The sequence below is a fragment of the Martes martes genome (assembly GCF_963455335.1).
Source record: "Martes martes genome assembly, chromosome: X".
NCBI classification, from domain to species: Eukaryota; Metazoa; Chordata; class Mammalia; order Carnivora; family Mustelidae; genus Martes; species Martes martes.
The window spans coordinates 26,058,206-26,083,261 of record NC_137897.1 but is presented as its reverse complement, the minus strand read 5'-3'; the positions used below and the strand labels follow the sequence as shown (position 1 = coordinate 26,083,261).

The 25,056-nt window shown below is 35.9% G+C and overlaps 1 protein-coding gene across 2 annotated transcripts in view; it reads left to right on the top strand.

Moving 5' to 3' along the window:
- The window catches only part of DMD (dystrophin), a 2,068,501-nt gene that overhangs the window by 1,427,071 nt on the left and 616,374 nt on the right, over nt 1–25,056 (top strand). For both annotated transcript variants that reach the window (XM_080795194.1, XM_080795193.1), the window contains exon 51: nt 1,860–2,092. In XM_080795194.1, coding sequence (XP_080651320.1) covers nt 1,860–2,092 — 233 coding nt within the window. The remainder of the gene's footprint in view (nt 1–1,859; nt 2,093–25,056) is intronic.

Genomic DNA, 25,056 nt, shown 5'->3' with positions numbered 1-25,056 from the left:
CTTTTTAAAATCCTCACCCATGCATCCTCCTCAGGGATTCGGCTCCTCTCTTGGAATCCCTTTTAAGATTTTTAGATCCTGTTGGCCCGCATGCTTCCTAGTAGGAGTGTTGGATCACAAGATGCTATTTCTGCTGCAGATTATATGTCATTCTTTCTAGAAAGAGCCTCACAGTAGTGAGACAGACTCAAGAAACTGTTTCTTCTTTTTCTTCTCAGTATCATTGTTTTTCAGTCATTACTTCTTGCCATTACTTTTTATTCTAACACTCTACCGTTTTCCTTTCTTTATGCCTTGTTCAAGATTATTTCTCCCAGCTGTAGGAAACCCTTGTCCCTAAGAAGCTTGAGAGAGAGGAGGCATCCTTCCATTTCCCTCATCATCTTCTCTCACAAAAAGACAGCCTTTAAAATGTAGAAAGTAATACAACCATGAAAAGTGATTTATGGCCACCTCAGAATGGAATTCACACATGGCATGTTTCTCATGTTCTTAGAACATTTCCTTCCTTGTCCATGGCTCTCAGGTCTCCCGTTAAGATGTTGTCCTTTGCAGCTTTCTCTCAAAGCTTCCCTTCTAAACTATGTAGTCCATTATTTCTTTGCTCCTGGTCTCCTCAATGTGGTAGGCTTCAGAGACTCTGGACTTTAAACCAGATGAGGTGTTCTCTTCCCCTCATCACTCACCTTCTATTACCCAGCTGTTTGTTGTTATTTAGTAACAATTCGCACTAGCAAGCTTGGCCCCCTTTAGTAAATAAAGGGCCACACACAGACCTTTGATTTTTCCCAACTATTTCACCTATTTCTACCTCTTATCTGCAACTTCTTTTTATATTCATTCATCACTGTTTTTCTTTTTCATCCAGTGCTTATAAAAATAGTGATACCTAACATTATTACCAACCAGTGTCAGAAACTGTGCTAATATTGTTATTTTATGGCACTGTTCTGTGTACATTTCATATATTAATCATGGGATCCACACAACTGCCCCTCTAACATTCACTCTGTTATTGTCCCTTCTTTACTGAGGAGAAAACCTGAAGCTTAGAGAAGTTAAGTAATGTAACAAAGGTCACAGAGCTCCTGGGACAGAGAGAAGAATTCTCTCCTAAGTGTTTTTTACTCAGGAGTTTTGGATCTTAACAATTGCCATGTGCCATCTTATACTATAGTGTTCCACAGTATTAATATCTATTTAATATTTCTTAATAACCTGGAAATAGTGTTTCATATCCAAGTAGAAAATCTTTTATAGGTTTATATAGCTTGGGTTTTCTCTACTGCCAGTCACTTTATGACCAGTCTGAAAGAAAAGGAAAAAAATATGAGAAACTATTCCCAATATAAAATACAGAGCAAAGACAAAAACATTTCATTGGCTAGGATCCAACTCCAAGGTAATTTACTTCCTGGTCAAGGAAATAAAATCTATTCAAACTTGACTTTTGCTTTTTTTTATCTTGAATGAGAAAAAATAAGTAAAACTTTCCCACCTGGTAAAGTCTGAATACTTTTTTCTTTACCAGTTCCACAGTTTATGTAAGTGTTATTTGAGAAGGACCATTTAAATTAAATTAATTGTCCAGCCATTAGAATAAGCAAAATCATTTTGAAAGATTGTTAAATGTGTACTAATGAAAAGTGTGAGTCCTTGAATTGTCCTATCATGTAGTACTGTATGAAATATTCATGTTGCTGGAGAAAAATTTATAACATAATAAATAATACGTTGGCTCATATTATTGTACTTTAATTAAGCTTGTTCTGTTGTTACTGAAATTGGCTTCTTTGCTTGTGTTTCTAATTTTTCTTTTTTTTTCTTTTTTCCTTTTTTGCAAAAAAAAAAAAAATTAGCTCCTAGTCAGACTGTTACTCTGGTGACACAACCCGCAGTTACCAAGGAAACTGCCATCTCCAAACTAGAAATGCCATCTTCCTTGCTGTTGGAGGTACCTGCTCTGGCAGATTTCAACCGAGCTTGGACAGAACTTACCAACTGGCTGTCTCTGCTTGATCGAGTTATAAAATCACAGAGGGTGATGGTGGGTGATCTTGAAGACATCAATGAGATGATCATCAAGCAGAAGGTATGGGGGAAAAGATAAAACCTGGTTGAGATTTTTCATTAAAGTCAAGATCATTCACATGTCAGTTCACTCTTTCTAGACATATTCCCACCAGTTTTTAGGCAGCTTTTCTCTGTCAGCAACACACTATCTCTACTCTGTATAGCCTAAATATGATCAGGAAAAAAAATCATATAATTATCTAAAACCCATAAATAAAAACAGAATGATACAAGGAGAAAACCATAAACCTTGCAATTATAGTTGGCTTAATTAAATCACTAAAGAACCAGTACTTAAAAAATCTATTTAATATCAAATAAGTAGTTCAACTGAGCTGTTTACATTTAAACTGTTTGTTTTGGCAGCCTGCAGCCACAATATATTACAGAATCAAATATAATAATCTGGGAGTTGGTTATTCACTCTTCTGAGTTGTCTGTGCCAATTTTCCTCCTACAATGATGAATGTCATTGAAAGTTAGCTATAAATTTTTAGAAAAGAAAAGTACCAAACATGATACATTTTTAAATACCTTAAATCTTAATATTGGTATTTATGCAATGCTATAGTCAAATAAACATGTTTTTAATATAAAGATTGCATTCATCAGCCTCTTGGAATCCATTCCGCAAAACCATGATATCAGTTAGAAACAGGAATACATTGATATAAATCTGGTTGACCTAGCTAAAATGAATACACTGTGGTTCTTTTATATTTCTGGATGAATAAGAAAAATAGTTCTTTGAAATATTTATGTGCTGTAGTTATTTCACTGGTAAATGATTTTCAAATCTTTTCTAGAGGTAATAAATTGCATTGAAGGGATTTAGTTGTTACAGAAATACTTTTTGAAAAAGTGGGGAGTAAGGCAGACAGATTCCTTTGTAAAATGAACTTTAGCAATTCAGTAGGAATAAAAATAAGTGGTTAGTAAGCAATCTGCATTTAAAGCACCTTGATTTGAGACTCAGGAGATATGAATTAAGTGTTCTTTGTCATTTGTAAATGACAGGATTGTGGTCAACTCATTCTCTGGATCTTGGTTTCCTTTTCTGGGCACAGGATACACGGGTTCACATTCATATTCACCACATAGTGATGGAGATGCGTGTATATAAAGATACGTAACTTTTATATAAATGTGTATAATTTGTTTCACTGCTCCTTTAGAACAAGTATTTAGTAGGTACATCCTTCAGCACAAGCCATTGAGATGCCATACTCCTAGTAAGTAGCAGAGAAAAGATTCAAATCCAAATCTGTTTGGTTTCTAAGCCTAAGTATTCTTACTACATATATGGTTGCCAGTATTAATGTAAATGTGGCTACCATTTGGTGATATATATGTTTTTATATATACAGTCTGTGCCAGACACAGTGCTAAGCATTTACAGTTTCACTGCGCTGATACATGCAGAAATAAGAGATTATGTTCTTACACAGTTTCATATCAAATTATACTAATACTTCCAAGACTACTACTAGCCAGAGAAAACAATATGTTGCAGTGCTTAAAGCAAGGGTTTTGGAGTTAGATGGCCTGGGTTCAAAGCTTGGCTCATTTCCTACAGTTGGAGACCTTTGGCATGTTATTCAACCTCCCTGAACCACAATGTGAAGGATGATACCATCTTTGCCTTGTAGGTTGTTAAGAGGATTACATTAGGTAGTATATGAAAAACACTTTCCCATTTGCTTTGCTTACTGAAAAGTACTTAACTAATGTTAGTAATTAATATTAGATTTTAAATCGGCTTCTTCGCAGCATTTGTAGCATGTAAATTCTTTGTCATAAAATAATATTGCATGAAAATAAGAGTTTGTTTCCACATCTACACCCCATTCTGCCACCGGCATTATGGCCTCTTGTAAAAGCCACTGGGTATTAGAGGGGGAGAAGAAATCTACACTCCTTTGTGATCCTAACCTTTAGGATCTACTTTAGAATCTACCTGCTTAGCAGCGTTCAGAAAAATAAGGTTGTCTTTTTCCAAAATGACCACTAATTTGATGCCTCTTCAAAATGATAGTCTTAAAGACAGGTACAAAATTAATTCAGAGGAGAAGTTCAAGTGCCATGCCTAGGGTCACAGGGTCACAGAAAGCCAGGAATTTTCAAATGCTATATATATATATGGCATTGTATATATTGTATGCTTCCCACCCTGCGTTGCTTACTGAAAACAAGTAAGCAAGAGAATTAATGTCTATCTCATATATATATACAAATATTTCACATATATATTTATATATATTTCATATATATAGATAAGTCTATTCATATATATATATAAATGTGTATCATAGATACACACATAATTTTTTTAATTTTTAATTTTATATATTTTAAATGTTATATAATGAGATAGAGTTATGTATATCATATTTGTATATAGAGGTATACATATAAGTATTATATATATAAAATTTCCCTTTTCTTGCTGAATAATGGAGTGCTATTCCTGCTTTTTCCCCTCATATTAAAAAAATGAGTTATAAAGACATTGTAAGTTCTTGACTTTTAGAGCTTTCTATCACTATATGGTCAGTAAAGTGACCATAAATAAACATTAAACAAGTGTGAGGGGGACAAAAAAAGAGATTAGTTTGGGGATGTATTTATTACAATATCAGGGAATAAACATTTTTCTCTATGTGAACTTTTAAACAAAGTAATCCTAACTTTAATAGTTGAAGTGTGAGAAATGAGGTAATATTTCAAAAGGACTTTATAAACTGCAAAACACTATCAGTGACTATTTATTTATATGTTCATTTAACAAATTTTTATTGAGCTACTACTAAATGCCTGGTAACTACAGACTTGGATAAGATAGCAATGCATAGATTAAAGCAGGTGAAGGGAAAAAGACCAATAACAACACTAATAGAAATAAATTACAGGATAATACCTAGCACATGTTTAACACTAATTATATGCTAGTCACTTTTAAGTACTTCACATGTATTACTTAATGCTCACTACACTGTAAGATTGATATAAAAGCACAGTGATGTTAAATAATCTGCCCAAGGTCAAGTAGTAACAAGACAACAGTGGAATTTGAACTCATACAGTCTGATTCCAGGGTCCCCACTGCAGGTTTCTCCCTCCCTGGACATGTTTAGGGGATGCTCTGGGGCCTTACTTCAGGAAGAGGGCACCTGACTAAGCCAGGGAAGAAAATAGAGGTCAGGAAAATTTTCTTGAAGAAGCTAAAACTTAAGCCACGTAATAAAGAACAAGTTGGAAATAATCAGGTAGATAAAACAGAAAGGTGATTCTGGCAGAAGAAGCAAACTCTACTTTTTGCTGAGGTGGAAAACAATGTAATGTGTTACATAAATTGTGATTCCATATAGCTGAAATTAAGGGGGTGAGGAAGAAATTGATGAAGTTGGATAGAGAGGGATGGGGCTACGAAATGGAGATCTTTCCTTGCTAGAACAAGGAGTTTTGATTATGGCCTGCAGGCAGTGGCAATGCTTGAAGTATTTTAAACAAAAAGGTAAAATCATCAGATGTAGTTTGTTGACTATCAATAGGGTTTTCTGGATGTAAGCAACAGAAAACATCCTCTGATTAAATCAGAAGGTGAATGCACTGGAACTGGCATGAAGGCAGTGGGAAAGGCTTAGAGAGAGAAAAGCTGTCCGAGCACATCTGGGCATCTGGTTCATAATACCTACTCTGGGCTGTCTTTGCGATCCTCTTTTTTCTGCATACTGTTTAAAAGTTCAGAATACAAAGTCCTGGAAGAGGGAGTCCAGTTGACCTTGCTTGGGTCACACACCCATCTCTTAGCTAGAAGAAAGCAGAGAACTTTGCTTTAAAACCATCTCCTTCCAAAACCCCTCACAGTGAGGGAGGGGTTGTTCCCCTCCAAAGAAACTGGGGATCTGTTGAAAATAGGAAGGGGAAAAGATGCTGAGCAGCCAATAAGCAATAAATATCCCTGAACTCAGGCAAGAATATGTAGAACAGGATGGAGGATGGCACAAATAAAGCGGATTTGTAGGAAGTGATGATGGGATCTAAGCAGTATGTTTATTTATTTCACCTTTGCTACAGGGACACCTGAAATAAAGACCATTTATGCCTCAAGACCTTAAATTTAAGTTTGACCTTTGCACATACTGGTTCTCAATAAATTTTGATTACTTGATGGATAATGTGAATGAAATGTGAAATAATAGCTTTATTTTTAATAGAGATTGAAATTTGGGATTTTAATTGTAGCTATGAAGCATCATAAGTTAGGTCAGAAGTTATAATAACATTTTTTAGACATAGAGTGATTAAATTATTCTTCCCAGTAAGGGAAGGAGGATCAGATATTTGAATAAGTTAGCTCTTTATAATTTTAGACCTGGAATTCAAAATCATGTATTTGATATTAAGCTTCTGTTTTCCTTTCACTTAAGTTGTTTAAGTTCTTAGTTTGGAAAACTAGGCTGCCACTATTTTGAAATAAAAGTAATGTTTCCTAAAAAAAAAAAATAATAATTTTTACTAAGTGAATTATATTAAGCAAAAAAATAGAAATTAAAATGACAACTATAAATTGCTTAAAGTTTATAAAATGCAGTCATTTAAAAAATTAAGCAACTTGACTGCTTAACTTTAGAGAGTAAAAAATATACCATTATATTGTAGAGGAATTGGGATGCAAATTATGCAAATTAAACCTTTAAAAGTAAAACATACATGAAGCTCCAAGTTGATTTCCTAACATTGTGAATTAATAGCAGAGTGTGATTTGTAATTTATAGTTTCGTATCAAAAAAGTCTGATTTTTAAAAATGCGCTTTTTATTTCATCATATGTTTAAGTAAAATTGAAACAAAATTGTTTTGACAATTATTCAGTTTTCTTTTACTGACATAATCTGTCAAATGAAGGGAAAATATGTCTATAGTTTTTCACTGAAAATATGACCATTTGGGAAAGGAAGGAGGGAAAGACAAAGGAAGAGGGAAGGAGAGGAGGGAAAGAGGGAAGGAAGGAAAGAAAATTAGAGAGGAAGAAAGAGAAAGGGAGGACAGGAGAAATGAGAAAAGGGTTGGAGGGTTGGAGGGAGAGAGAGGTTGGGGAGATAAGAAAGGTGGATGGCAAATTTGAGGAGAGCTTTGGGGCAGTGGGGAATTGTGTTGCTATCAACAGATAAGATTTAGACAGCCATATGATATCATTATTTTTTTATACTGCTGGTATCTGATTGCCTGTGCTAAATAAATTATAGTCTTTTTTCAAGTCATTTTGGCCAGGTGTTCAGGGTAATTCACGACTAAATCTAAACCATGGGCCCTATATTGAGTAAAGAATTGAATCGGCAAAGGGGTTTTATCCTGTAATAAGACCTCTCCAGGTTGGGGTTGAGAAAAATTGGCCAATCTGGACAAGATGATAACACCATTGTTCAAGATTCATTTTTAACTACACATTATACCTCTACCTGGGAGATTTCATTATCCAAAAATTGAATAAGCAGTTTCAGTACATACAGTCTATATTTATATGGAAAATAATTACTTGGATGTGTTTAATTTTTTTATTGTTAAGGTCAAAGCCTTTAATAAAAGTTTCATGATAATTTTTTTAAAGATTTTATTTATTTATTTGAGAGAGAATGAATGAGAGAGAGCATGAGAGAGGAGAAGGTCAGAGGGAGAAGCAGACTCCCCAAGGAGCTGGGAGCCCGATGCGAGACTCGATCCTGGAAGTCCGGGATCATGACCTGAGCTGAAGGCAGTCGCTCAACCAACTGAGCCACCCAGGCGCCCTCATGATTATTTTTTGAACTCTGGCTGTATCTACACAAAGAGCAATTGAATGGGTTCAGAATTATTCTGATTATAACTTTCAATGAGAATTTCAGGCACAATCTTCTGACAAAAAAAAACTTGTCTAGCATGGACCTAGAAGGATTGGTGAAACAGTGTTGGGGAAAAAGGCATTGTTTAAACTAAAAACAAAACAAAACAGAACATTTCTTGGTGTTATTCTGCTGTCATGAGCATAGCAGCAGAATGGATATTGCAAATAGTTTCCCTTATTCAACAAATGAGAAAAGCTACAGATAATACAGGTAATTGGTGTAGGGTGATTTAGTGAATGTAATTGCCCTAATGTAAATCATTACATTTACGAATGTTTCTTACTTCTTTTTCTTTTTCTATGATGCCCTATCTCTTAAGCATCTCCTCATTTCTCCACCAAAATCAAAACAAGTTATGCAGTTTATTCCCATGGGTATCCAACAGACTTCACAAGTTGTAGGACAGTCATCTTAGGGTGAGGAGATTGATTATTCTGGTTTTTTTTCTTTTAACAACCATCCAGCCCTTGACATCTCATCTTTGTAGTTCTGTACAACCTTAAATAAGAAACACACTCCAGAGGGTGTCGTCTTTCCACATATAGAAGGTGTGTGTTATATTCTGTGATGAATAATGTTATAATATGTTTGGCTGAGGATATTTAGAAATTTGGTACTGCAATTATCTTCTGACAAATGTATATGTCTCCTGTAGAAAGCTCATAACTGTGTGAATCACTGCTCCACATGCATACAATTTTCTCTCCCTACCTAATGAGAGCCAAATTCACTATTATCTTCACGGAAGGATCGAAGGATAAGTCACTGTCCACAATTTGATTTAGATTATTCTCTGGTCATGATAAAATAAACTCCCCTAAAGATGAAGGTCATAGAGTTGCAAACACAAAAAAATCCTATTCTCGAAGTGTCATAATAACCTTTTTATGGAAAGTGATACCATACACTTTTTGGCTTCAAGAGAAACATAAGTTTTACTAAACTACATATTTCAAAGTCTGTGAATGGAAATGCATATCTTAAATACATTTCCATTCAGTTCACTGTAAAATTTTCTGTCAAAACCTTATCAAGTAAAACTGAACCATGATATTTACATGAATTCTGATAAAAGCCAGTATACTGTGTTTTCACTAAAATACCAGTGGGATTCTGATAAGGAAATTCATGTTTGTCATTGTTTTTAAATAGCAAATTCTACTTCAAAATTTCCTTGCTTGATTACAAATAAATCTGTTACATGAAATGGCTTTTATTATTTTCATAAAAATACCTAAAATATGTGATCTTCTCTGTCTTATTAGAAAGCAATATAACTAATATAACTAATTCAATGTCTTTTCATCTTTTTTGAAAACTATATAATGCTATTGTACTCTGAATGTTATTATCTGCTTTGGGAGCTTTTCATTTCACCATAATTTTGGGTCCTTGAAGTCTATAATTACAGTTGTAGTGTACAATACTGTAAGTTCCTCCTACTGTTGAACTTAATGTTAGGGTAATGGTAGGTAATGTTAATGCTAGGTGCATGATTCTTTGTTCATTCATTCCTCAGTTCAACAAATTATCTTTGAAAACCTATGTTGCAAAGCATGCTAAAGACAGGCAAGGGACTATTAGGAAATGATGTTGGAAAGAGATAGTGGAGTAGGAGCTTGGATTTGAATTTGATTTCCCCTGTGTGTTAGTGAATAATTGAGATTAAGATAAAATAATATTCACACATAACTACTAGTGTATATATGTATATATACATAATATATTTTATGTATATATATATACATATAGTGTATATATATACTAGTGTATATATGTATATAAACATACATATGAGATAAATATTTTTAGAGTTTGCAATGAAAATAAATAATATGAATATATTTTATCTCTCAAATGCCTGCTCTGAGACCTGAGTTACAATGTCATTCAGATTCATTAGAGATATAGTGATTAACTTTAAAGGACTTTTGGTGTAAGACTAAGTTTTCATTCATCTGTTATTTATTGAACACTTGCTGGTGAAGGATATCAGTGTTATCTGTTCCTGGGGATTAAAAAGAATAGGCAGAGAGAAGAGGATGGTGGTGAAGTAGGAGGACTTAGGCTTGCCTCATCCCATGAAGACCACTAGATAACTATCGAATCATCCTAAATACCCCCAGAAATCAACCTGAAGACTAACAAAACAAACTCCACAACTAAAGCGAGAAGAGACCACATAGAGGAAGTTAGGAAGTGCAGAGAGTTGGTTTAGGGGAGAAAGCGATGCAGGTGAATGCACAAGGAGAATGTTTCCCCATAGCCATAGGGTTGGAAAGTGAGAGGGGCTGGATTCCCTGAGTTCTTGCAACCAGTGGGACTTAAAATCTAGAGTTTTAAAGGTCAGGGGGCTTGGCTGGGATAGAACCTTGAAGGCACTGTGCTACTCCTAGAGAGAAGTTAGGCAAACAGCAAGGATGCATACAGCATGGAAACAAGATCCAAAGAGTGGCTAGGGCACACAGCAGGGAGATTATTCACTCTTCTTGAAGCCTGTCCCTGAAAGGCAGAATTCTTGGAGGTGCCTCTCCTGGAACAAAGGAGCTGGCCAGTGCCATTTTCTTCCTTATCCCCTCAGCGTAAACACAGACTCACCTGCAGGAAGCAGCACAATGCAGACACTGGCTACAAAATTGCTTAGGCTAAGTTCCACCCCCCTGCTCTCTGGTGGAACGGCCGGACCCAGCCACACTAGCCTCAGTCCCAGAGTGGTGGGTCCCTCCCCCAGAAGACCAACACAAACCCCTGCCCACACCACATTTCCCAGAGAGTTTTGCAAGGTCTCAGTTTTGGTGGAGGTGGTGACAGGTCTCATTTCACAAGCAGACCAGAGCACATCAAGTTAAAACTTACCACATTTAGGCTAAGGACCAAACACAGGAGCTCGGTCTTTAAAAAAAAAAATAAAATTGATAAAGCTCTAGCAGATTTATCAAAAAGTAAAGAGAAAGGACCCAAATGAAATCACAAATGAGAGAGGAGAAATAACCAACACCACAGAAATACAAACAATTATAAGAGAATATTATGAAAAACTGTATGTCACCAAGTGGAACAACCTGAAAGAAATGGATAAATTCCTACAAACATGTAAATTATCAAAACTGAAACAGGAAGAAATAGAAAACTTGAACAGAGTGATAACAAGCAAAGAAATTGATTCAGTAATCAGAAAGCTCCAACAAAAAAAAGTCCAGGACCAGTTGGCTTCACAGGTGACTTCTACCAAATGTTTAAAGGGTTAATACCTATTCTTCTCAAACTATTCCAAAAAATAGAAAAGGAAGAAAAACTTCCAAATTCATTCTATGAGGCCAAAATTACCCTGATACCAAAAGCAAATAAAGATACCACCAAAAAAGAGAACCACAGACCAATATCTCTAATGAATTTAGATGCAGAAATCCTCAACAAAATACTAGCAAACCAAATCCAACAATACATTCAAAAAATCATTCATGACGACCAAGTGGGTTTTATTCCTGGGTTGTAAGTATGGTTCAATATTCACGAATCAATCATTGTTATATATCATGTTAATTAAAAAAAAAAAAAGCATAGGAACCATATGATCCTTTCCGTAGATGCAGAAAAATCATTTGACAAAGTGCAACACCCATTCATGATAAAAACCCTCAACATAGTAGGTTTAGAGAGAACATATCAACATCATAACAGCCATCTATGAAAAACCCACAGCTAATATTATCCCCGATGGGGAAAAACTGAGAGCTTATCCTCTACCACTTTTATTCAACATAGTACTAGAAATCCTAGCTGTAGCAATCAGGCAACACAAAGAAATAAGTCATCCAGGGATCCCTAGGTGGCTGTCAGTTAAGCATCCAACTCTTGATTTTGGCTCAGGTCATGATCTCGGGATTCTGAGACTGAGCCCAGCATTAGGATACACACTGGGTGTGGAACCTGATTAAGACTTTCTCTCTCTCTCTCTGTCTCTTCCCCTCTTAAAAAACAAACAAACAAACAAAAAACAAACAAACAAAAAAACCTCTTCCAAATCAGCAGGAAAGAAGTAAAACATCCACTATTTACGAATGGTATATTACTTAAAGAAAACCCAAAGACTCCAGCAAAACCCTGCTAAATGAATTCAGCAAAATCACAGGATACAAAACCAACATACAGAAATCTATTGATTTCAATATACCAATAATAAAGCAACAGAAAGAGAAATTAAGAAATTCATCTCATTTATAATTGCACTAAAAACATAAGATACCTACAGACAAACCTAAACAAAGAGGTGAAAGACCTGTACTCTGAAAACTATGAAACATTGGTGAAAGAAACTAAATACAATACCAAGAAATAGACACTCCATGCTCATGGATCGGAAGAACAAATATATATTTTTTTAAATATACTACCCAAAGCAGTCAACACATTTAATGCAATCCCTAACATAATACTAATGGCATTTTTCACAGAACTAGAACAAACAATCCTAAAATTTGTATGGAACCACAAAAAAACCCAAATAGCCAAAGTAATCTTGAAAAGGAACAGAAAAGCTAAAGGCATCGCAATTCCAGACTCCAAGTTATATTACAAAGCTGTAGTAATCTAAACAGTATGGTACTAGCACAAAAATAGACACACAGATCAATAGAACAGAATAAAAAACCTAAAAATGAACCCCCAACTATATGGTCAATTATCTTCAACAAAGCAGGAAAAAACATCCAATGGGAAAGAGGCGGTCTCTTCAACAAATGGTGCTGGGAAAACAGGCAGCAATATGCAAAAGAATTAAACTGGACCACTTTCTCCCACCATACACAAAAATAAAATGGATTAAAGACCTAAATGTGAGACCCAAAATCATAAAAACCTGGTAAGAGACCCAGGAAATAACTTCTTTGACATGAGCCATAGCAACTTCTTTCTAGATAATGTCCACTGAGGCAAGGGAAACAAAAGCAAAAATAAACTATTGGGGCTTCATCAAAATAAACAGTTTGTGCATGGAGAAGGAAACAATCAACAAAACTGAAAAGCAACCTATGGAATGGGAGAATATATTTGCAAATGACATACCAGATAAAGGGTTAGTATACAAAACCTATAAAGAACTTGTACAACTCAACACCCAAAAAACAAATAATCCAATTTAAAAATGTGCAGAAGACATGAATAGCCATTTCTCCAAAGAAGACATCCTACTGGCCAACAAACACATGAAAAGGTACTCAACAAAAATATTAATTCAAAGGGATACTTCCACCCCTATGTTTATAGCAGCATTATTTACAAAAGCCAAACTATGGAAGCAGCCCAAGTGACCATTGGCCAATGAATAGATAAAGAAAGTGTGTATATATTTGTATATGTATACATGTACATATGTATATGTACACACACAATGGAATATTATTTAGCCATTGTAAAGAATGTAGTCTTGCCATTTGCAATGACATGGATGGAGCTAGAGAGTATTGTGCTAAGTGAGATAAGTCAGAGAAAGACAAATACCATATGACTTTACTCATATGTGAAATTTAAGAAACAAAGCAAAAGACCCAAGGGGAAAGAAGAGAGGCAAACCAGGAAGCAGACTCTTAACTGTAGAGAACAAACTGAGGATTATCAGAGGGGAGAAGGCTAGGGGGATACGTTAAATAGATGGTGGGGATTAAGGAGTCCACTTGTAATGAGCTTGGGGTGATGTATGAAAGTGTTCAGTCACTGTGTTACACACCTGAAACTAATATTGTATGCTAACTGGAATTTAAATAAAACCTTAAAATATAAAATAAAAAAGTATATGAGTTCTAATTTTAGAGTATATATTCTGTGAGGAAAGCATAAAAGGCAAAGAGAGGTAATTGCCACAAGAAAAAAATGCTATGGTGGTTTTAATCATATATATTAAATTGAATGAATGAATCATTTATTTCCTTCCTCTTAGTATGTGCCTGCCTCTCTCTTAGAGAAGAAATTAAGCTAGATTTCTCCTTTCACATGTATTGTTAATTTTTATCCAGTAACCTGGGGATGAAAATTTATTTCTGCATAATATGTTCTAATGTTTTTGATTTTCATAATCCAAGTTAATTGATCAGTGAATTTCCAAGGTGATCATAGCTGCATTGTTTTTGAAATAGAAGCAGTAGGAATTGACTATAGTCTTGTGATATTTTATGAATTCTCTAAAAATAATGCCAGGGTTTCTAGAGTGATGTGAGTTTATTCTTCATTAGATTTATAAAAATAACTGTGAACATAATTTTAGTAATTCACAAATCCTTCCAGATTCCCTTATCTTTATGTTTTGCATTCTGTGTAAACAAGTAGCATCATATTCAAGAATTATGTATTTCTTAGAATTTATTCAGGGAAAGAATATCTTCTGTGTGATTTATGCCAAGAATAGAAATGCTTTGATTTACCTGACATATTCTCCTTTCAAACAGAATAAACTTTGTAATGATAGACTTTACCCTCCCCGCCAAACTGATTTAATCTATGTTCATCTCTTGGATTATTTTTAAACCTTCCAACTAGAAATAATAAAAGGTAAAGCTATGGACAAAGTTTGGGAAAAAGTATATAGATAAATCTCTACTTAAGAAAGTGGAGAAAAGAGAATAACTTACACTTAACTCCTTCATGCTTTTTCCCCCTAAATCTGAAAGAATGAGACCATGGTGAGAGGGAAAATAATCTGTAGCAACTCCATTGAGGCTAAGCTTTTCTGTCATGTCACATTATGTGAAAATCATAAAAAGCTACCGCAGATAGAACTATAACTGCCCCTTGAGAAATTTGACATAAAAATCAAACCACCATTTTACTACACTTCCCAAGTTTGATTTTATTTTTCTAAAGTTATATAATAGGTGTTAGGCACTACAAGAAGACAGTTACTGGGAGCAGATAATAGCAGATGGAAAGAATGTAAGCAGGCAAGAAGCTACGTATAATGAGATTTTACAGTAAAAGTGTTCTCTAAATCAAAATGAAGAGGTATTTTATTTTTAGCGTTAAGAACTTTGTAGATGAGAATGGTGCAACCATTTGCAGGTGTGAGTTCTAACCAAATCCAATTATGAGGTAACAACACCAATGACTTAGGGTTCCTTCACACTCCTTCAAGTTGATTATAATGATTAGAAATATAGAGTTGACTGGTTTGTCAGAGCATTGAAGCTTTTGAAATCTATCCCTGGCTGCTCTGTGAAATTTGTTTTGATAACTTTAATCTATATTGGTCTTTTTAATCAGTGACTCATTGCAAAATATTTTTTTCTTTTTTTTTCTTTTTTTGAATTGTGCTATGTTAGTCACCATACAATATATCATTAGTTTTTGCTGTAGTATTCCATGATTCATTGTTTGCATATAACACCCAAAACTCCATGCAATCTGTGCCCTCCTTGATACCCATCACCAGGCTCACCCATGCCCCCAAACCCCCTCTCTTCTAAAACCCTCTGTTTGTTTCCTGGAGTCCGTAGTTTCTCATGGTTCGTCTCCCACTCTATTTTCTCCCCCTTCATTTTCCCCTTCCTTCTCCCAATGTCCTCTATGCTATTCCTTATGTCCCACAAATAAGTGAAACCATATGATAATTAACTTTCTCTGTTTGACTTATTTCACCCAGTATAATATCCAGTCCCACCCATGTTGATGCAAAAGCTGTGTATTCATCCTTTCAGCTGGCTGAGTAAAATAGAGCTACCCTATGACCCCACAATTGCACTGGTGGGTATTACCCAAAGATACAGATGTAGTGAAAAGAAGAGCCATCAGTACCCCAGTGTTCATAGCAGCAATGGCCACAGTCACCAAACTGTAAAGAGCCAAGATGTCCTTCAATAGACGAATGGATAAAGAAGATGTGGTCCATATACACACCACAGAATTATTTTGTCCATTAGCCATATGTTTTCTTTTAAATCTGTTTCTGTTGTCTTAAACTGCTTTTTTAAACATTTATTATTGTCAGGGCACCTGGGTGGCTCAGTGGGTTAAGGCCTCTGCCTTCGGCTCAGGTTGTGATCCCAGGGTTTTGGGATCGAGCCCCATGTTGGGCTCTCTGCTCAGCGGGGAGCCTGCTTCTCCCTCTCTCTCTCTGCCTGCCTTTCTGCCTACTTGTGATCTCTGTCTGTCAAACAAATAAATAAAAATCTTTAAAAAAAATAAAAAAATAAACATTTATTGTCATTTGGCCTTTTACATTTTTACATGTTAACCCTTGAGAGGAATTTAAATTTTCTTAAAGGCAGGCATAGTTTTCTTTTTGCTATAGCAACTAAAGACATACTGGTTGTTTTAGAAACGATTGTTTATTTATTTAATCTTCACGGATGACTTAACATTTAAAATTTAACATTTCTGTTATGGAGGCATATGCATATTTTAACTTTTAAATGCAGCATGATTTCTGTTTGTTTTCTGTCAGTGATGAATAAAAGGCTTCTGGGAATTAAATTTACTACATCTAACAAAAAGAGTTATAATTTCCGACCATAAGAATTTTAAAAAGTAGACAATCCTGGGGCGCCTGGGTGGCTCAGTGGGTTGAACCTCTGCCTTCGGCTCAGGTCATGATCTCAGGGTCTTAGGATTGAGCTCTGCATCAGGCTCTCTGCTTGGCAGGGGGCTTCCTTCCCTCTCTCTCTGCCTACTTGTGATCTCTCTCTCTCTGTCTGTCAAATAAAAATCTAAAAAAAAAAAAATTAGACAATCTTTTTTTTTAACCCCAATTCATACTGATAGGATTGGGTTTGGCTATATATGACAAAAATCCCCATTACAATAGCTTTTACATATAAGAGATTTGCTCACATAGCAAGACCTCCAAAATTCTTTCTTCCAGGGTAGGTCCAGCAGCCTCAAAAATGATGTGCCCCAATTCCTTCTTCAATCATCCCCAGCCATTCTTAACATGTGGTTCCATTCCTTCCTGTGGTTGCAGGATGGCTACACCACATCTAAGCTCTGTGGTTATGTTTTAAAGTGGAAAAGCGGGAAATGGGGAAAGTAAATGCATGTGTCAGGTGTCAGCTTACATTTACAAGGTAAACAAAAGCTTTTCTATCCTCCCCACATAAAAGTCGTCTGCTTCCAGGACATTGAGGCAAAATGTGTCATATGACCACTCCTAACTTTAAGAGATGTATATTGTTCCTCAGACTTAAACACTTTTAATTAGATGAAAATGATCTGATTGTTTTCCTGTTTTAGTTTTTTCCTCAGAGAGATGGCAGGGAGGTGTGAACATGAGATAATAATAATAATAATAATAATGATAATAATGTGTAGTAGTAGACATCACTTCTGTTACTTTATAATCACACCATGCAAAGGTCCCTGAAAACAATGTAAATTTCAGAGGGACATTGAATGCTTTGTGTTTATATTCCCTCCTCTATTCTGAAGGAGTAACGTCCTAATTAACCGTACGTGTTGTGTATAATTCTCTAAATCTGCACTGTCCAGTACAGTAGTCACTAGCTACATGTGGCTATTTATATTTGAATTAATTAAACTTGAAGCACCTCCTCTTCCATCCTCCTAGGTGTCTGAATGGGAAAGTTCCAGTGGTCCCCAAGAGTACAGGTTCCCAGGAGTCTGGGTTCTCATGGGTCTGGGGTCCGAGCCATCTGGGGGCAGGTACCAGCTGTTCCAGTGGTGCCCAGGATACATTGGCCAGACTGGTGAAGGGAGTGGGAAGGGGCCTTCTTGTCAGAAGATGAGGAAGCCCAATGGGAAGATCGTGCTTCTGGGGGACATGAATATGGGTAAGAGTAAGATGTTGCTGCTGCAAAGGCATGGAGCAGCAGTTCCCAGACACAGTCAGCATGGTGGACGATGCTTTCTACCTGAAGCAGTGGCACTGCTACAACATCTCCATCTGGAACACCACAGATTTTCATGGTCCTCCTGTCCTCTGCCTGCTAGCCTAGAAGATTCCAGCATTCGTTACAAAGGTAGAGAGAAGGCAGACCAACTCCAGGTTTTCAGATCCACAGAGTGACACAGCAGTAAGCTCCCTGGGTTTTCTTTTTGCCTCATTTATCCCAGACTTAGAACTGAAGAAGCCAGAAATTCAGAAATGCCAAAAGGCACAGACAAACCAAAATTAAAAATCTATTCTTTCACCAAAGGATCAGGAAACAGGTAGCCTAGTAAGACCAACCTTTTAGACAATAACTGTTGTACTCCTGCCAAACACTCAGAAAGAACTGGAGCACCCCCATCCCCACCATCAAGGACTTGTAAGAGCTGGAGCTTTCAACCCCACTGGGTGGTAATGGGCCTTCTGACTTCATGGTGCCAGGGGAGGCTGCATGGTGAGTTTGGACTTCTGCCTGCCTCCACCTCTCAGGAAAGAGAAAGTACCTGCCCCAGCACCCCCCTTAGCCCCTGCTGGGGTGAAGGAGCCAGCTTAAATGGAAGGTTTAAGTAAGATCCAGTGCCTCATAGCATAGGATGGAAATGTCCAGGTTTCAATTAAAAAAAAAAAAAAACACTCATCATACAAGAACCAGGAAGATCGCCAGCTGGGTCCAAAAAAACACAATCACTAGATGCCAACCCAGGGCTGACAGAGATGATAGAGTTAGCTGAAAAGGACTTTAAAGCAGCCATCCTAAGAATGCTTCAGCGAACAATCACGAACACTTAAACAAATGGTTAAAAAAAAAAAAAAGTCTCAGCAGAAACAGATTTGAAGGAGACCCAAATGGAAATTTCTGAACTGAAAAAAATATGCAATAACCAAAATAAAGGGCTAGGTGGGTGGACTTGACAGCCAAGTGGAGGGGAGAGAAAAGAAGGAGCTGTGAATTGGAAGGTAGAACAATGAGTACTAGCCAACCTGAAATACAGAGAGAAAGCAGAGGAAAGTGAGCAGAGCCTCCGAGACCTATGGGACAGAAGATCCAATACTGTGCCATCACAGTTATGAAAGGAGAAGAGTAAGGTTGGGGCTGACAGAGTCCTAGAAGAAATAATGGCCAAGAACTTCCCAAGTTTGACCAGAGGCATAAACATGCAGATTCCAGAAGCTGAGAGAACCTCAAACAGGATAAACCGAAAAAGATCCTTGTCAAGACACATCATAATTAAGCTCTGAAAACTAAGGACAAGGAAAAAATCTTGAAAGCAGCCAGAAAGGGAGAAAGTCAGAATGACAGTGGATATCAGATCAGACACCATCGTGGTCAGAAAGAAGAGGCATCTTTTTCAAGTCCCAGGGAGTGATTCTGGAAAGACATGCTTCTGTTGCATATGCTGCAGTGTTTACTCAGGACTTTTCACTTGCTCTTCTCTTTAAATTACAGAGAATAGAATGCTATTTCATACTTAATATACTTAATATGCTATTTAGTTAACCCTGGAAGGTTTTATTTTTCCACATGAATTTTAAAAGATTTCGACATTGTAGTTTAAGAATTGACAACAATTTTTGCTTTGTAATAGTTTTTGGTATAATTGTCTTGGTTTTGTTTGTTTTTTTTTAAGATTATATTTATTTATTTATTTAGAGGGCACAGGAGTGGGGGGCAGCAGAGAGAGAGGGAGAGGAAGATAATCTCCAGCAAAGTCCACACTAAACAGGAGCCCGTTTGGGGGTAATCCCCCAACCCTGAGATCATGACCTGAGCTGAAACCAAGACTCAGACACTTAACCACGTGGGCCACCCAGGTGCCCTGGTTTTGTTTGATTTTTTAAGTAGAGTTTATTAAATGTTTGCTTATAGGCCGTCAAACTCATTTTTTAAATGTATAGTTAGGAGTTTTGACAAATATATGCAGTTGTATAACCAAAATCAAAATATAAACCATTTCCATCATTTAAAAAAATAATTATAAAATCAATTAATTACAGTTTAAAAATCACTTCAGTTGCAATAGCTGCATTTCAAATAGCACGTGTGACTAGCGACTACCGTTTTGAACAGCACATATACAGAACATTTCCATCCCTGCTCAAAGTACTGTTGGCCAGTGCTGCTGTAAATAGCTGTAACACACATGTACTCTGTTTAAATTTATTTCAGTTATCAATAAAATAAAATTAAGGAAAAATATATTATCCATTTCTTTCTTTTTGCTTCTATATATTTTCTAATTGAAGAAGAGAAAGCAGTTACTTTGACAATAACGTAATTAGCCTGCCATATTCTGGAAGAGATCCATTAGCATCAATATACATAGTGTTAGGTCATCAGTTTTAATATTCTGAATTATAAAGATCCAAACATACCCACAGAGTTCAAGGTAAAATGTAAGCACTTAAAAGATTACCACTGCTAACATGATCAAACAAGAAAATGAGTAATGTGGCTCATTTAATATAAAATTTTTTTAAAAGAGCACATTTATGGTTTTTTCCCCCTTGTCTGTATTGCCCTTCTCCTCTCATCTTAAAGCTGCTTTGCATGTGCTTAGTTGTCTTTATTGCAGCATACATGTTGTCTTTATTGCAGCACTATCCCAAGGCCCAGGCCCCTAGACTTTTCCTTCTTCATCACCACATGCTCCGACAAGAACAGCCCCTCATGCCTCTCATAATTTCAGTTGTCTATTTTTGCTGCAAAAAAAATGGAAAATGATGAATATTAAGATTTTCACTAGGAAATACACTATTGTTCTTAGGGGCTACTGTATCTCAAGATTTCCTCAGACATTAACTCCATCAGATGTTAACAGATGTTCCTCATGAAAAAGTCAAATAAACTGAGAAACATGCATGGACTTTGCCCATCATAGGGATCTGTAGTGTACATCACCATAGCAAAGTCACTGAAAAGTCCTGCAGGAATGTTAGCACTGTTTAGCTCAGCATTTCTGCATGGAATTTGTTTGTATGGAACATCTTGAGGAGCACAGTTTAGAGAATGTTAACTTGTGGTATTCAAAATAGCATATCTCTGTGAGTCACTTGATTTCTCTATATGCATTTGTTTTTACCAAATTAATCTTTTAGAACTCTTGTCTTTTAATACTGTCTATAATTTAGAAAGTTGTTAGAAGGATGGCATTTATGCCTCCCATTGTGATCTATACCAGGAACCAAGTAACAAGACTTTCTCTGGAATGAATAACTGAGGGCAAGGATTTAGAACAGTTTCCTATAAAATCAGTGTTGTCTGTAAAGATATAATAATATATTACATATAATTTATTTTTAAATATTGTTTATTAAAACCTGTATGAGTTTTAGACAGAAGCACACAATATAGAGAATCATTTAAAGACATTAAATGCTTATATACATTTTAGCATTTTTCCATGTAATGTCTAAAAAACCAAAATCACACACTTTTCATGTTGTTTTGTTGTTGTTAAGTGGAAACACTTGTCTCTTCCTTTGACTGTTCAGTTACAGAGATCCTTAATGGGAATATATAAGAACCACATATTCTATTTATATTTATTTTTCTCTCATTCTTTAAAAGTTAATATTTTATTGATGTTTTCCAAAATACCTACTGTATTAATGAAGTTGTACATGTATAAAATTTGAATAAGTAGGGATTGGTATGTATGAGCCATAATTTTTTCTTTTTTCTTTTTAAGATTTTATTTATTTATTTGACAGAGATCACAAGCAGGCAGAGGCAGGCAGAGAGAGGGGAAAGGAAGCAGGCTCCCCGCTGAGCAGAGAGCCCGATGCGGGGCTCAATCCCAAGACCCTGAGATCATGACCTGAGCCGAAGGCAGAGGCTTAACCCACTGAGCCACCCAGGTGCCCCCATAATTTTTTAAATAGTAAGTGCGCTCAGTCAGAAAAATGTGGAGACTACTGTTCCTCAGTGTGTCAAATGTCAGCTATCCCTGGGCCTGTAAGTAGACACTGTTGGTAACTCTGATTCTAGTACTAATTGTTTTCTCAGAAGAACCTATCATATGACATGATGGATCTTAAGTAGACTTAGCTGAAATGGAAGTTTCACTCACTTATTTTCTTAAACTCCTGTTTACACTGAATAGGAAACTACTTTATCAATAAAAAGCAGAGAGCTTATAATCGCAGATGTTCCCCCAAGTTTGTCTCTTTAAATATGTATTTTACGGGGCACGTGGGTGACTCAGTGAGTTAAGCCTCTGCCCTGGGCTCAGGTCATGATCTCAGGATCCTGGGATCAAGCCCCACATCTAGCTCCCTGCTCAGCAGAGAGCCTGCTTCTCCCTCTCTCTCTGCCCTTCTTCCCCACTTGTGATCACCCCCTCTCTCTGTCTTTCTCTCAAATAAATCATAGAAATTTTAAAAATAAAAATAAATAAATAAATAAATAAATAAATATGTATTTTATAACTAGGAGACATGTTCTAGTTTATTTCTCTTCTTTCTTTGACCCTTAAAGCTTAGGTTTCAAAGTAAATGTTAATTTGTTTTAAATCACTTAGAAATACCCTTTACTTGGCTAGCTTCCAAATTGCATCGTACCTAATTTTAAACTTTTGTATTAAATTTTTTATCCAATATTTAAGTCATATAAAATGTGTCAGATCTCCTTCTTTAAAATATATGTATATATATTAATTCCTTACATTGGAAAGTTCTTCAGATAATTTAGGGGTTGTGATTTTAAGTGTCCTGAAGGCTGGAGGCAAAGGTGTGGGGGGCTGATTATTTTTTGATAATTTTGTCTTTTTGGTCTCCCAGTACACACCTGCTTATTTCCGATAACCTCTAATGATGTGGCAACTCATTGTATGTGATCATGATACTGACTGGCATTTTTCAACATCTTGTTTTTTGGTTTTGTTTTTCAAGGTATAATCCTAACGCTAAAGCCCTGTTTTGCTTCTTTTTCTTCCCTCAGTTTTATTTATATTTTGGTGTTAGGACTAAGGCACCTATAATTCTTTCACGGAATAGGATATAGAACTGACCTGCGAATTCTCTAAAGCTGAGATGAAATTTTTTTTTTTACCATCATCACAAACTCTGTGCAGATGTCAATTAGAGTTTTCCCATTAGAAGATCAATTCCTTGCCCCCCAATATTATTACTATCTAATCATACTATCATATTCTTAAAATCTATTAAAAATGAACTTATTTGGTTTTGAGTATTGAGTCTAATTATTTTCTGTTGATATGAAAAGATACTAGGATAATTCTTTATAAAGTTACAAATGAATTCTTTCTCAACTGTAAAGCATAAGAAATGTTCTGTATCTTCATTTTTTTCTAAATCAGATAAAATGTGGCTCAAAATCTTTCTTCTAGATAGTTGGGGAATTCACTGTGTTGGTTATTTTTCAAGGTTCCCCATTCCATCGGTGTCCTTCAAGAGTTTTTAAAGGCCTTTGAGTATACACAAAAGAAATCTCCTGGTGTATATAACAAGTCTGCTCTTTTTTCCTTGCCTAGGGGTCTCAGTTATTCTAGATCATTTTCTAAAATCCAAGGTTTTCTAAAACAAAGAACTCAACACTTTTTGAGGGCAAGGAAATCCAGACTTCAGGGACGTAGCCATACCTGCCATCTAAAAGTGAAAAAAGAAATATACCTCTTAGTCATTTTTAAAGACATAACACAGTTACTTTTGCAGTCTGGTTATCTTGCAACCCCATTCATCAAGTTTTAACAGGTTGCTTGCTAAAAGTCTGAAAGAATGCAACAAAGGGAAGCTAAAGAGTCCTAAGGGGGATGAGATGTATAATGTTAGTTACTTCTGTCTATGAGATTGTCACAGGTAGGTGGCAGTTTAAGGGCACTTGCCTATCATACTGAGCTTACAAAGAGCAAGAATGTGGCTGATTTTAAAACTCAGCTTATAGTCTATCTTATGATTTGTTGCCTAAATCATAATATTCTCAAGAAGGAAAATATGTGCCATTATTAATGATGCCAGAGAATAAGGGTTAACTAAGCTTATCCAGGATAAACTGGATATACAGTCACCTTATATATAGATAAAGAAAATTAAGTAAGTGTCAATACTTTACAAACTGAATTTTTTGATCTACGGACTCTTTCTTGGAAAGCGTTATGTTAAGTCGACAATGTTTACAATCTATTTGAAAAAAACACAAAGTAAGCAGGCAGTTGAAGTATGATGAAATAGATTCTATGATTGAGTATATTCCTTTAAATTAAATCTGACAATACATGAGAATATCATCAATTGCAACTAATATAAAATCCAACTCAAACTGACTTTAAGAAGAAAGGAAATTATTGGCTTATGAAATGGAACTATTATGTGGGCTTCAGGCATGGCATACCCAAGACCCCAGCTCATTGTTCAGTTTTGCCCTTCAACAATGTCATAACTGTTATAGGATATATTTTGCATACCATACTATATTAAAAAGGAAAGAAAACTTTCCTTTCTTGACCTTCAAATGAAAGTGCCAAACTTCTGTGTGGTTGGACTAGCTTAAGTCATACACTCACACCTAAACAAATCACTGTGGCAAGGAGGATGGAAGTTTCCACCCTCATTCCTTGGTTTTACAGAATGAGATATTTAAAATTTTTTTTAAATTTATTTATTTGTTAGAGAGAGAGAGAGCGAGCGAGCACAGGCAGACAGAGTGGTAGGCAGAGGCAGAGGGAGAAGCAGGCTCCCCGCGGAGCAAGGAGCCCGATGTGGGACTTGATCCCAGGACGCTGGGATCATGACCTGAGCCGAAGGCAGCCGCTTAACCAATTGAGCCACCCAGGCGTCCCCAGAATGAGATATTTTAAAGGTTAATGGCATACCTATTCTAGCCACTATTCCTTATCAAGAAAGATTTCCTAGAGAAATCAATATTTAAATGAAGGGTTATTTCTTTATAAACCAACTAACCATCTTATATACATGGTTCATTTTTTGTTTCATTAAATTTTCCTATTTCTCAGTAGCATTATGTAAGTAATTGTGGAATTTAAAAGCTGGGAAGAGAAAAAAGACACAGAATGCCATCTCTTTTCTCCTTTCCAAAGGAATCGAAATGAACATACATATTCATTTTCTTTCATTAAATGTCTCGAGAAATATAATGTATCACATAAACATGTATAAACAAGGATTCCCAACACTGAAAAACAGGAAAAATTTTGCCATTACCTTATTTCATTCTTTTTTTATCCTTTCTCAAGTCTTTGATGACATCTCC